Below are 14,576 nucleotides of genomic sequence, written 5' to 3' on the forward strand. Positions count from 1 at the left end.
TGCTTGACTGAGGACTAGAAGTTAAAAAAAAAGGCATTTTAGGCCTAGAGACAGTGAGGCATAATGAATTACATGTTTGCATGTAATCTCTATGTAACGGTAGTAGAAAATGTTCCATGATAGATGCATGCACGCAGATGGCACTAGGGATGGGGGGATATTCATAGACTCATAGTGATCCCGGTCCATCCCCACCACTTTCCCTACACAAGGCGACAACACAAGGTCTACACGAATGTCGGAATTTTTGTCATTGTCCCGAGCTTCAAGTTCCGACTTTCAGTGTAAATTGAACACACCATAAGGCGTTACAGTAAGAAGACCAGCCTTCAAAATTAAAAGCAAACACATGTAGCTTTCAAAATAAGAGCACATGGATGTGTTAGCAGAATCCACCACAGAATTTCCAAGAAGACTGTCAAAATAAGATGTCTTAAATAAAACAGAAACCTTTTTTTCCTTCACAATAATTCATTAAAAAATATGCAATGATTAAAATGGAATATTGGCATTAGAATGTGTGAGAGGCACCAAATTTAGGCTTTTAGGGCAAAAAAAAAATTCTCAAAGGAACCATGCCATCGGACCCCCCTACTTTGTTTGGGTCCTTTGTTGAGACAGTAAATTTGTTTGGCTGCACTGGGAATTTCATGTACAAACTTCTTTTTATTTCTGTTAGTATGCACACACATTCATACTGGTGGCAGAGGTTACCCTAAACGGTGCCACCTGCCACCATTGGGAATTCATTCTCACACTGTGAACGCAGCATCGGGAGCAATTTGGGGTTCAGTATCTTGCTCAAGGATACTTCGACATGTAGGCTGCGACAGTCAGGGATCGAACCACCAACCCTTCTCGTTGGGGGCAACCCACTCTACCAACTGAGCCACAGCCGCCGTATGTTGGTTGTTGTTTACACTATGGTTCATATAAAGATGTTTAAATAAAACACATTTGATCCCCCCACCCCCACCCACCCCCAGTTCAAAAATCTCATCTCCGCCCCTGGGTAGATGCGCACATGGCAAGCAGCCTGGCATGATGCTCTGCACCCCTCCTTACATGTGAAGCCGTCCTGGTCACATTGGCAGCCCACCTCCTCCTCTACCTCCTCCTCCTCCTCCTTCTCCTCATTGCAGCCCGTGCGGTCTCACTAACTATCTCCCGTCTCACCGCCAGCCACTGGACTCCGCTCCGTCTCCTCCATCGGATCGCTTCCCAGATAGTCAGTCTGAACGTGTGGAATAATGTAAGTATTCCCTCGTCATTCAAATATGTATTTATATATACAGGCTGTGTGTCCGCGGTCGATGCTGCCACACAGTGATGCGTGCTGAAAGCCTCAGCAGCAATGGATGCTCAGGGTTGAAACGCCAGCTGTATGAACCATTTTTAATTTATGGCAAGTTAAACTCGACGTCATTAACAAGTTTTAAACAACTGTGCGGTTAATGTTTTGCGACTTACAAAACCCAGGTGTACCATTATCAATTCAGTCTTTTTTAATCACGTGTGAAATGTGATTGGTTTCAGCCTCTGCTCAGTTAATTGGCTTCCAAGTGCTGCAAGTAATATAAGAATAACACATAATTCGGTTTTTATTTGGCACACCTTCAACGTCGACACATATTTACAGTAGCCTATTCTCTCTGTGCCCTCGACTTTGAGGCTATATAGGCAGTGTAGGTGTATCTACATTTTGTAATGACGCACAGACAGAAGAACAAAACATCCCTGTGAACTCGCAACGAACTTGAACCCTTCCCCTCTCGGACTTCGTATCATATTAAGCGTTATAAGCGCGAGGTTCATAATAATTGCACATCTAAGTTTTTATCTCCAGAATCTGAGGAGCCTGGTCTCTCATCATGCTCACCAAAATCGAGGGCGACTGCAGGCCGAGCTGTTACATAACCCCAGTAATACTACAATCACGGTGTACAAATAATAATATTAAAAAAATAAAGCATAATTTTAATACATCTCTATATGCCAGTATTGGTAGGTATCACACACTTAGTGATGCAAGACTGAGACTTGTGCTGAACCGAATATGTAGGCCTAAATATTTTTTAGGAGGCTGAAATTGAGCATTGTGTGGTTCAGTAGCTCTATTGTTTGCCCAGTAAGTGGCAGACAGCTGGAGAGCCCCATGGAGCTCCGAGGTGTATCCATTTCTGGACACAAACCACCTCCCCTCAGCCACTTATTTCAACTATCCATATGACCTTGATATGAGTTATCTTAACTTGTTGGCAGCCCTTGTCAGCAGGCTAAATATTACAACAAGAGCTCCCAGTCCTTTGTCCTTTATGCATACTGATAGCCAAGGTCAGTGCCTCCCAAACAGAGGCCTCCAGGGACCTTTTTAAAAAAATATATAAAGTTATGTGTAATGTATTATAACCTACTACACTGTAAAAAAAAAAAAAAAAAAAAAAGATAAACAATAGCTACTCAATGAAATTGAGGCAACAGATTGCACGCAATATTATTAATTAAATCTAACTAAGTTACAAGTTTAGTTAATAACAACTTAACAGGAAGTGCCTGTCAATTAAAAACGGACTAATTATATTGTGTTGGATTCATTCAAAATTCTCTTGATTTAGAATTACAAACACATAAAGATTATATTTAATGTGATCAAAATAAGTAGATTCTATCTCAAACATTTTTATATTAAAGTTACTTAAACAACTGCCACAAAATCAAGGATGCATTTATATTTGTTACATTTTATCAAATATATTAAGTAAAATGAAATGACTACAGAATTATTTATTACAGTGTATGCTTTTCTCTCAGCACAGTTTTCATTAAATACATATACAACATTGTAGTATTGTATATTTTTCAAGGCTGGTGAAAGTTGGGAGAATTCTGTGGTCAGTTGTATGATGTGTTTCATTTTTCTCATCCTGTTGTCCCACCACTGGAAACCTGTTAATTTGACCTTTATAAGATATGAAATGTCCCATTGCCTATTTGCTGAAAGATGAATAGTACTGTGTTTGAGTTATGCACAATGAGATTGACTCAACTGATTTCATTTTTTTTTTGGGTGCAAATATTTTTTAGTTTTACTGCTTCCTGTAATTTATAGTTGAATATACATTTGACCTTATAATTACAATTATATATATTATTTTCGATTTATTTGACGGCTAATTTTACCGTTGATATTACTTGTTTACAGAAAAACATGCAGTGCTGTCTAGGACAAGATTAACTTGTGACACAAGTTGGAAGTTTCGGTAACGCTTTATATTAAGGTCCTTGTAATAACCATTAATTAACAAGTAATAAGGCCCTTGTAAGTCCTTACAAGATGCTTATTAACATTATTGTGTGTTTATAAGCTTATATAAGTGTTAATAATGGCATTACAAACACCCATGACCCACCCATTATATCTTTGCCATGCCTTTATTAATCTTATTTTGTTTGCTATTGATATTAAGATATACTTTATTGCTCATCTATTATAAGTTAACTATAAGTTAACTATGCTTTTTGCAACTACCGGATCTAAAGCGAGAACAATGCCTTATTACTTGTTAACTAATGGTTATTAAGGACCTTATTATAAAGCCTCACCAAAGTTTCTTTTCTTGTTCTTGTAACAATTACAAGGAAACCCAAGAGCAGAACACAGACACAGGAGGCACAGAGAAAGGTTTCAACAGTTTATTGAGACTTGCAGCTGAAGGAGGGGGCACTGGGCCAGTCTTGAGACAGTGATCCAGAATGAAGGTGTTCCCGAGCACAAGGAAACATGTATTGGCAGGCAGTCAGGCAAGAAAAGGATTTTCAGAAGCAATCACTAAAAGTACTGAAGATACGGCTGAGTAGCTGCCACCCAGGTCAAATAGTTTAACAACTGTTTGTGTCTGCACAGATACAATCATACACTGATAATAGTAATACTACTACTAATAATAATAATAAGGTTAACAAGTAATAAGGCATTGTTCTCGCTTTAGATCCAGTAGTTGCAAAAAGCATAGTTAACTTATAGCTAACTTATAATAGATGAGCAATAAAGTATATTTTAATATGAATAAGCAAACAAAATAAGATTAATAAAGGCATGGCAAGCATCTTGTAAGGACTTACAAGGGCCTTAGTACTTGTTAATTAATGGTTATTGCAAGGACCTTAATATAAAGTGTTACCAATAAATAATATTTACACATTCCCGTGTCCCTGAGCAGGACACAGTTTACAGTATAAATACAAAATGCAGCTTGTTATTCATGTGCAGGCGTTTGTTAAACAGAGAATCCAAAGTGTATTATATGTATGTTTATTTATATGTGTGGATGAGTTGATGGCTATCCCTGTCTTCCTGTCCTGTCCACCCCTATTGCCTGTTAAGCATCTTTGAGTGTCTAGAAAAGTGCTATATAAATGTATTATTATTATTATTATTAGTGTATGATTGTATCTTTACAGACACAAACAGTTTTTAAATTAGAGGATATTCATGTTTTACTAAAGTTTTTCTTCTATCAGCTGAAATTATTAGGACACAGGTGTCAAAATAGTCCTCGGGTAAAGGAAAGGTACTTCAGTCATTTGTAACTACAATCAATGATAAGAAATATAATACTTATAATACTAACAGAGATTAAGCTTCAATAACATCCAACTTAAGGGAAATTAACTTGGGAAAATACCCCCCCTGTGTTTTGTAATAATCACATGAAGCCATCAAAAATACTGGGGCATATGAAGACAAAAAAAAAAACCGTACAGTGCAAAAAAACCAACTTGTACTTTTTGGCATAAAACAGTGATTTAATTTGGTAAAACTTGGAAATATAAATTACTGACATTTAGGGCAATAATGAAAGTTAGCACAACAAAGGAAGCCAGTTGTATGCTCAAAAACAAGTTTATGAGTTGTGAGTTGGGGTTCACAACAAGGGACAATAGTTCTGCTAACTCTTATTTCTTTGTTGTGAAAGTTGGTCATTAGCGAAAGCTAGCGGCTAACTGATGCTAGCAGCTAACTGATGCTAGCGGCGCTGTTTGTTACAGCTACAAGAGTAGCCATTAGCATATCAAAAATCAAAAATTGTGGTCACAACATTAGCTGACATTTCATAGTGCCGTTACAATCGTGCCAGAGAAATTCAGAGTTGAGCAAACTCAAAAACAAAACTTAAAATATTTAGTTTAATTGTCCAACTTAAAATTTTATCGAAGTTTGTTGCCTTGAAATTTTGAGTTCACCCAACTTTTCTTTTTTTGCAATGTACTTCCCAGTTTTACCAATACTGGCTTCATCTGGCCTTTTGGAGCATCAAGCATTTATGAAGAACACCATGTTGTTGTTATCAATGTCAGGTTCTGAGTCAGCCATTTGTGTATCAAAGGACAGCAGCATCAGAATTGATAACTACTCTTACTTGCATACATACAGTACAGACACTGGTGAGCGAATGGATATGATAATGGCCAGGGTGAACAGGGTGTATGTTCAGATTAGTATGTTGTTTTAGCAACTATTGTTCATATTGGGACAGTGATGATGCTGTTTCTTAAAGTGAAGAAAATGATGACTGTGACAGTCCTGATAAGACTTCAGTATTTAAAATGGACACTGAGTTTGAGCCAGTCAGTCGTTGATGTCTTGGTTTGGTTCCTGCATTCATCATGATGTCACGCTTTTTGACTCCCATCCGCTCGTCCTCCTGTAAGTGTTTGTGTTTGTATTTGTTTGGGCTTTAAGTGTTGTATCTGCTTGTATTTTGTTATCCTGTAGCATACAAATCAGGATTTGTTGTGTAACATACTTTATTTTGCCACTTAATTACACTTGGATGGATCCCCTTATATATAGGATTATATGTAATGTATATGTCGCTACTTTGTTTAGAAAAATAACAAAAACTGCAGTTCATCTGTTTAAAAACAATTAATCAATAAACAGTAAGACATTTTGAGCATCAGTTTAATTAATTTGAGTCTTTCAATTAACAAAAATGGCACACACAGTGGTTTCATCTAACAATATGAGTATTTGCTTGCCTTTCTTCTTTTTATGCCATTGTATACCATCAAATAGATTAAGCAAAATAAGAAAAGTAGATTAATCAATAATGGAAATATTCATTCCACCTACTACTTGTTAATTTAGATTCATGTTTGTGGAAATGTGTACAGTATATAGTCAAATATTTATTAAAGATTGTGAAATTGAGTGCCAAATTGTGGCAACAGATAACTTGGTAACTATTTTTGTCATTTATTAAGAAAAAAATATTTGAAAACATTCCAGCTTCTCCAATGTTATAATATGATGATACATTTCTCAATGTCAACTAATGATGGAAATGTTCTGTTTTTACATTTTACAGCCATTATTCAAATGGAAAACTGGTCCAGAGTTTCATGTATGATGTCAGAAATATTGAGTTGCAAGCCTACTATTCATTTACATTTTTATGCTTGAGTCAGTGGTTGTCTATGTAGTCAGCTTATGTCACAGTCTATGAAATGAATGAGCTTTTTACCCTACATCAAGATGGAATTATGACTGACCCAATCCTCTGAGAGGCAACTCTGTGACCTTGCCTTTTGTGTCGATACACCATCTAGTTTCACTGCTGTTGTTCAGTCTGCAGGCTGTATAAGATACTAACATCAGTAACAACATACTGGGAAGGAGTTAAGGAAATACTAAAGTACATTTTTGAGTTCAAAGAGCCTTTGCAGGTACAACATTGGTTAGGTATTTATTTAAAAGGAACGATAAGAGCAAAGGACATTTATTTTTTTAATTTATTGAGAGTAACCATCCTGAAGCAGGTGACTAAAGCATGGAAACAATCAAATACACCAAAATTAAGAGCATGGGTATTAACAGCAGAACAAAGTTTAGAGATGGAAAGACTAACTTTTAGAAAGAGGGAACAAATACATATTTGGAATAAGTTATACTGTAAAGAAAGGCTGGTAAAAACAATGGAAATATTTAATCAAATTAAGGAGATGAACTAAATGGTCCCCTCCCCAACACTAACACTCACATGCATATACACACACAGATTCATGAACACGCATACATGCAACAGCCCTTATTTTCTCATTAGTCTATTTTAGTATATCTTAGTATTTAAAAAAAAAAAAAATTGTGTCGTTAGTTTGTTGTTTATTCCTTTTCTTGGAGTTCCTCATTTGGGGAATACCAGTTTGCCTTGTATATATGTTTGTCTGTTTACCCTATGTTTTGTTATTTACTTTGTGAATATATACTTCGAAAAAAAGGGGAGAAAAAAAAATGCAAGGAAGAAGCCTTGCAATAAAGTATTAAAAAAGATACTAAATAACTAGTTTAGACAGTTTGAAGCAGTTTGTGTCCTGTCTAAGCTGCTGTTGTTTGGGACCAGCTCACTAGAACATGTCTTCTCTGTGTCTTCCTGCAGCTGTGATCATGTCCTCAGTGCTGCAGAAGCTGATAAGCCCTCTGGCCAGTAGCCCTGCTGAGCCTCCCAGGAACAAGGTGACGGTGGTCGGCGTGGGCCAAGTGGGCATGGCCTGTGCCGTCAGCATCCTGCTGCGGGTAAGACACAACAGCATGGTCAAGAGGAAAATAGAAAAGGACCAAGACAACAATTGCATACATCACCATAAGTGTGAATTACATATACTGCCCTACGAAGCCTAACTGCAGTAACTACATTTTTAGTCAAAATTGAGTGATAACTAAAAATGAACTCCTTGATGTCTGTTTTATCTTGTGACAAAATTTTAGATTTCAATTTTGCTTTATTTCAGAGAAATAATTATGTAAAAATTGCAGTAACTACAAAATCCAACTCAAAACCAAAGCAGTTCACTTTGACTGTGATACAGTGTGGCCTTGAATTTCTTCATTGTGTTGCATAGTGAAGACAAGAATATTAGAAACTAGAAAATTTCCTTTGGGGAAATTTTGAAAGGGCCACGGGGGCTACTGCCGGTGTGTGTACACTATAATCAGATTCTTCAGAGATTTCAAACTATGCCCTTTAACCTCAAAATGTGTGTGTGTGTGTGTGTGTGTGTGTGTGTGTGTGTGTGTGTGTGTGCGTAATTAAAATCACATAAAGTTACTGTGTGTGTGTGTGTGCGCGTGCGTGCGTGCGTGTGTTTGAAGCATGTGTATGCATGTGTGAGGAGTGTGCGTGCTTACGCGCATGTGTGTGTGTGTGTGTGTGTATCTGTAACTGTAATCACATCAAAGATCAAAGGCAATCAAAAGATGTGCCGGAGAAGTAGACGTTTAAAAATCTCCAATCTCTGGTCCCTACAGCTATTGCTGTATGGGACCAGTGCTCGGTGCGATTGCCCCGAGGCCCTAATTATAAGTTTATTTGATTGGAAAAATATTAACTAGATACTGATTAAGTAAAAACGTATTATTAGTAGTATATTAAGACTAAAATATAGCATTACTTTATAATAATGAATCTAAAATACACAAATACTTTAATAGAGTTGTTAAACACTTTTAAATACACTTATAACAAAATCAATTTGAGAATGTTTATTCACTGAAAACAAAATATAAAATCATCATGATTTTTGAGCATTAAAATTACATCATCAATACATGTAAAAATAAGTGTCATATCACTTACCTACAGTTTTTCTCAGTTTTACCCTTTGCGAGGTTACTGAAGTTAGACTTTGTAGGGCAGTATAGTATTTGCATTTTTGGTACAGTGTCACCTAGTGGCTGGTTGACATCACATTTTGAACAGTCTCAGTGGATCAATGGAAGAATAAAAATAAATAAATAAATAATAATTAAAATCTGAGTGATTTCAATAGGGTTCCCAGCACCGCTGGCATTGGGATTGATGTTTCTTTGCATATAACCCTGGCACATTGAATGTGAAATGGACTACATCTCTCCTGATACTCCTCCTCCTCTGAACAGGACTTGTGTGATGAGCTGGCTCTCGTGGATGTGATGGAGGATCGCCTCAAGGGAGAGTTGATGGACCTGCAGCATGGCAGCCTCTTCCTGAAGACCTCCAAGATAGTCGCTGACAAGGGTTAGTACCTGTCTCTCAAGAAGAAGAAGAAGATTACTTTATTAATCCCACAATGGGGAAATTCAACCTCTGCATTTAATCCATCCTTTTTTACACACAAATGAACACACCATGCAAGGAGCAGTGGGCAGCACATTACTGCGCCTGGGGAGCTGTGCAGGGGGGTTATGCCTTGCTCAAGGGCACTTCAGTCCTAGTACCTGTCAGTACCGGGATTTGAACGCTGCACCACACACAAGATAAATGTCTCAAGACATTACTCATCTAACCTTGTTTCACTTTCCCATTTTTTCCTCCAGACTATGCAGTGACAGCCAACTCTCGATTGGTTGTGGTGACGGCCGGCGTTCGCCAGCAGGAGGGTGAAAGCCGCCTTAATCTGGTACAGAGGAACGTCAACGTCTTCAAGGCTATCATCCCTCAAATAATGAAGTACAGCCCCAACTGCACACTCATAGTGGTCTCCAACCCTGGTGAATATAATAAAACACACGTTATTTTCTTTAAATTATTTGCCTGTGGCAAAAGGCACCATTTATGCTTTGTTGTTACCAAAATAATATATTGGGTTTCACAGTTTAAAAAGGTGTTAAAATGAAACAGTTCTGTAAAACAGACAAAGGATCTGCAAATAAACTAACTCAGTCTCATAAAAGTTTACTAAATTATCCATTTGAAATCATGATTAATAATTAACTTAATAACTTTACATGAAATGACCATATCAATATTTAGTAATGAGTGTATTTAATGTACCGAAACCAGAGAGGGCTTAAATCTCCGCTTAGCATGCTAATCGTGCTGCACTAAAAGTACATTAACGTGAACACAATTAGCTAATATACAGTACTATATTGCATGTAAGTATCTCATATCAAATGAATATGGGAATTACGCTAAGCAACATGAATGTCATCCCTGAATTACATAGTAATGCAACATAAGAAGTGAATAAAGCTAAATCTACACTTAGCATGCTAATCGCGCTACAACAACGTCTGCAACTCCATAAAACACTTTCCATAAGGTAAGCACACCATCCAGTACATGATAATAGTAGCGCACTTTAAAACTCCGAAAGATAGGTAGGCTAAATAGACTTAGAGATGAGATGAGTCAGGCATGGAAATTAAGAGTGAATTGGGTTACTGACCTGGTGTAGACCTATCACACAATGGGGCGGAGCTCCCCTAAAAGGCTTCTGATCAATAACATATATATATATATATATTTTGTAGTCTTTGCAACCACTCAAAGAGTTTTACACTACAGACACATAATCATATATTGGTTGCCAAGGCTACCCTACACGATGCCACCTGCCACCATAAGGAATTCATTCACAGCATCAGGAGCAATTTCAGGGTTCAGTATCTTGCCCAAGCACACTTTGACATGTAGCCTGCCATGTTAAGGGATCGAAGCTTTTGTTCGGGGAGCAAAATGAGTGTAAGCTGCCATTTTGAGTTTAAATGGGTGGGGCTGTTACATTTTACATTATCAATCCAGAGTATATTGCATATCAATAACTCCTGCTTGTGACACATCCACCACAGTTGATGTGCTGACCTATGTGACCTGGAAGCTGAGCGGTCTGCCCAAACACCGTGTCATCGGCAGCGGCACCAACCTGGACTCAGCCCGCTTCCGCTACCTAATGGCCGAACGCCTCAATATTCACGCCAGCTCCTTTAACGGCTGGGTGCTGGGAGAGCATGGAGACACCAGTGGTGGGTAAACACAGGGGGAAGATTCTGATATTTATTCTCACTTAATAAACAAAGAAATATCTGTTTGATATGTTTGCCTGCCGGGCATCATCAGGCTGATATCTCTACTGAGTCTGCACTTAAAACTCAAATGTAATTTGGCTTAAAAATTCACACATTGCACCATATTAACTGTATGTGTTTGTGTATTTCTTTCTTTTTAGTGCCAGTATGGAGCGGTGCTAATGTAGCCGGAGTCAATCTGCAGAAGCTGAATCCTGATATTGGCACTGATGGTGATAAGGAACAGTGGAAGGCCACACACAAGGCTGTAGTGGACAGGTAAGGCTTGTGTGACTGAATGTGAAAGAGAGGGACCCAGAGAGAAATAAGTATAATTGATAGAAATAACCAAAAGGATTGTTAGGATTATGTTTCAGAAATATTAATGATATCTAATGATATCTTATCTGAATATCTAATCTCTGGTATGGACATCGCTGTCACACAAACCTTTGGGTGTCATATCTTTTGGTGACAAGATTGTTAAAATGGTTAGAAATGTGAGTGCTTCTGTTCTATGGCCATGAATGATTACAGTTTTAGTTTAACTAGCCCCAAAGGGAATGCATTCTCCAACGCTGTCAGCTTCAATCACTAACAGCCCATCAGAGCTCAGGCCGACATGCATTAGGGGCTGTGCATCAAAGACAGTCAGGTCATTCGTTAAATATTAATGTCTCTTTTTATAATCAAAGCTGGTTATTATTCAACAACCTGCATTATTAGAGTTTTGTTACAGTTACACCCATAAGATTGTTGTTAAAAAAACTAATGGTAAATATGTTCATGACATCATCACTTGAAAATATATATGTGTGTGTGTGTGTATATATATGCAGTGCCTACGAGGTGATCAAGCTGAAAGGATACACTAACTGGGCCATCGGCCTGAGTGTGGCAGACCTGACGGAGAGCATCGTCAAGAACATGAGCCGTGTCCATCCTGTCTCCACCATGGTCAAGGTGTGACACACACACACACACACACAGAAAATACACCCATACATAAACAGACACACATACGCAATTTGAGTTATCACAAGTTTATTTGTTATTTATTACCCATAATGCACATTTTGTCACAGTTGCCCTTTTTTAAGACAGGTAACAATGCATTTTAAATTACATTGTGCCTTAGTGGTGCTTATTTTCAACTCACTAAATTTGTTTAAATTTGAAACCAGGAATATTGGGTCTGCCTCGGGCAGTTTCCTGCTATGCCTGTTTGGTAATCCCGTCTTGCACGAAAACCCATAGCCTAAATAAAGTAGGATGTCGTGGCTACTTGGTTATCTTTTGGGGCTTGCTATCAAATGATCACAACCTTCAAAATCTGCCATTTGTTTGTTTTCCCACAATTGCCCAAGCAAAGGACATTGAAAATGAAAGTCTAAAAGCCCCCATAAACGCTGTAATGCACCAGTTCTCACTGGGATTGTCTTATTTATCTATAAACACACTGGCTTCAACTCAATCGAATTGTTATCTCTCAATGATTATTGTTGCCTGATGTCTGGATCAGAAATGATCAGGAACAAAAGCCGTTCTTTTCTGTCATGGTTGACTCCACTTGTATGATTTGTCCTAATGAGCGCACAATAGCTGGTGTGTTCATGAACATTCAGTGCAGTATCTCTCTGTCTTTATTCTAACCATGTCCTCCTCTAGCTCCACACTTCATGTACATGGGATTGATATTCACATTCTCATCTCACTCTCAGAAATAAAGCAAATAAGTACAAGTTGACAATATTAAGTTTTTCCTAATCCTAAAACTATATAGTTTATACTGTCTCCTGTGGTATACATTAAGCTGCATCTACTATGCTTATATGCCTTTAAAGCAGGGGTCCCCAAACTACGGCCCGCGGGCCACTTCCGGCCCACCAAAGCAATTGGAGTGGCCCACTTAACTATCCCAAACAATCCTTCTAAACATGGCCTGTTTTTTTAAAATTGAAATTAATTAATAAATAAATTTTAAATTTATTATATTTTAATTTATAAAATATCCACATGTAATGATTAAGGTAGGCGTTCTAATTAAAATTGACCTTAGTTGTGAATTATTTACAGTAGTAGCTAATTTTCACCCCCTCACACAATGGTATATTCCGATCTACATGATGCCAAGCCGTAAGCGTCAAGTTTTCGCGGGCAAGGCAAGCTAACGGAAGAGAGTCGGTCAACAAAATGTGGAAACGGAAAATAGATTCTGAATGCAGAATCTATTTTTACCTGTACCTGTTACAAAATCACATCACCTCATTGTTAACTGCCATCAGCTTGTGTTTTTATTTTCTACAAAATAAAAGGAATATCTGTGGTACCTCAAATAAACATGCGAAGACTTTTTTATTACTTTGTTGCAAACCAACAGGTGGTGCCAAGGCCTACAAATGATCGTTATATTTACACAATAACACTGGTGGTCACTTTGGCCCATATCATTTCCTGTTATAGACTGGATAATGTCTGCCCCCCATCACAGAAAGAAAAGTTGATTTGGCCCCCACCGAAAAAAGTTTGGGGACCCCTGCTTTAAAGTGTATGTTTTTCTTTGTACCTCCTCACCTACCTCTATGTATCTGTGTCTGTCTTTTTCTTAGGACATGTATGGTATCGGTGAGGAGGTCTTCCTGTCTCTGCCCTGTGTGTTGAACAGCAATGGAGTGAGCAGCGTGGTCAATATGACCCTGACGGACGCCGAGGTGGGCCAGCTGAAGAAGAGTGCCGACACGCTGTGGGGCATCCAGAAGGATCTCAAGGACATCTGAACACACACACACACACACACGAAACGCACAGATGATGCAGAGAAGCCTGCCGACATGCACACACTACTTTTTTAAAATCCCTCTCACTTAGAATATATCGATCTTATTTTATAGGAGAATATCAGTGTTTTATAAAGATTGTTCCAGTGAGGATTTTAGTTTATACAGCCTCCAGCCTGATTTGACTGTTTTCTTATCAGTGCTGCATTATGTCACTTTATTTCTTTTCTGTTACCTTTGAATCTAAGAAACACTGGTAGTCTCCTTTAGAAAATAGAAAGACTGCTCTTTAACAGTCAGTAGGCTGAAGTTACTGTGTTAGTTGCTGTGTTCTCTTTCAGCTGTTTGGACCACAATCAAATGCAACCCTCAGAAAGCCAAAAATGTCCTCTTCCACCACTTACTGTAGTAAGTCCTTCCTTTAGTTACCAGCAGGGAATCACTAAGAGAAAGACCCTAAATGTCCAAAAGGATGTTGTTTTCCTCCTGCCTTCATTGCCTTCATATGGAAGTACTGTGCAGGAGACAGACAGTAAACAGTGAAATGTGACGTTGTGCACACAGTGTGGTGGTGGATGTGTCTTTCCCTCCTGTTTCCTCAGTGTTAGCAAAGGGAAATAGAGTAGCAGGGGAGTAATGGAAATGTCTAGCTTAAATTGTTTCACAAAAAAATCAATTTATACTGTCTGACCTTGTGTTGTGTTTGAATTAATAAATTTGAACCCGATGAAGCGTAACATGTGTATTGGAGTTTTATTTTTTCAAAAATTATTTTGTGGAAAAATAGTCACCGTTTTAATTAAGCTGGAACAGAAGTAGGATTGAAATGTTTTTATTCATGGAACACACTACCACCTACTATATTTAAAAGGTGGTAAATGGTTCTTATCCCCCTTTTTTAGAGGCTGTAGAAAAGATACTGAGATATGATAACAAGATAAATAGAAGCTGCAAGCAGCGAAGAACTGCCC

General features: G+C 38.0%; 1 protein-coding gene across 1 annotated transcript; it reads left to right on the forward strand.

Moving 5' to 3' along the window:
* The first annotated feature begins 1,121 nt into the window (after positions 1–1,121).
* ldhba (lactate dehydrogenase Ba) lies at positions 1,122–14,342 on the forward strand. Its single transcript, XM_059326074.1, has 8 exons — positions 1,122–1,252; positions 7,440–7,576; positions 8,939–9,056; positions 9,356–9,529; positions 10,613–10,786; positions 10,990–11,107; positions 11,668–11,791; positions 13,438–14,342. The coding sequence occupies exons 2-8, from the start codon at positions 7,448–7,450 to the stop codon at positions 13,603–13,605; spliced, it is 1,005 nt and encodes a 334-aa protein (XP_059182057.1). The 5' UTR covers positions 1,122–1,252; positions 7,440–7,447; the 3' UTR covers positions 13,606–14,342.
* The last annotated feature ends 234 nt before the right edge of the window (positions 14,343–14,576 follow it).

Source organism: Centropristis striata, chromosome 22, assembly GCF_030273125.1.
Source record: "Centropristis striata isolate RG_2023a ecotype Rhode Island chromosome 22, C.striata_1.0, whole genome shotgun sequence".
NCBI classification, from domain to species: domain Eukaryota; kingdom Metazoa; phylum Chordata; class Actinopteri; order Perciformes; family Serranidae; genus Centropristis; species Centropristis striata.

Bases quoted from the DNA above. Each gene is read 5' to 3' on its own strand.
- ldhba (XM_059326074.1), top strand. From the start codon at position 7,448: ATGTCCTCAGTGCTGCAGAAGCTGATAAGCCCTCTGGCCAGTAGCCCT. The intron at 11,108-11,667 runs GTAAGGCTTGTG...ATATATATGCAG, and splicing joins CACAAGGCTGTAGTGGACAG to TGCCTACGAGGTGATCAAGC. The intron at 11,792-13,437 runs GTGTGACACACA...TCTTTTTCTTAG, and splicing joins CTGTCTCCACCATGGTCAAG to GACATGTATGGTATCGGTGA.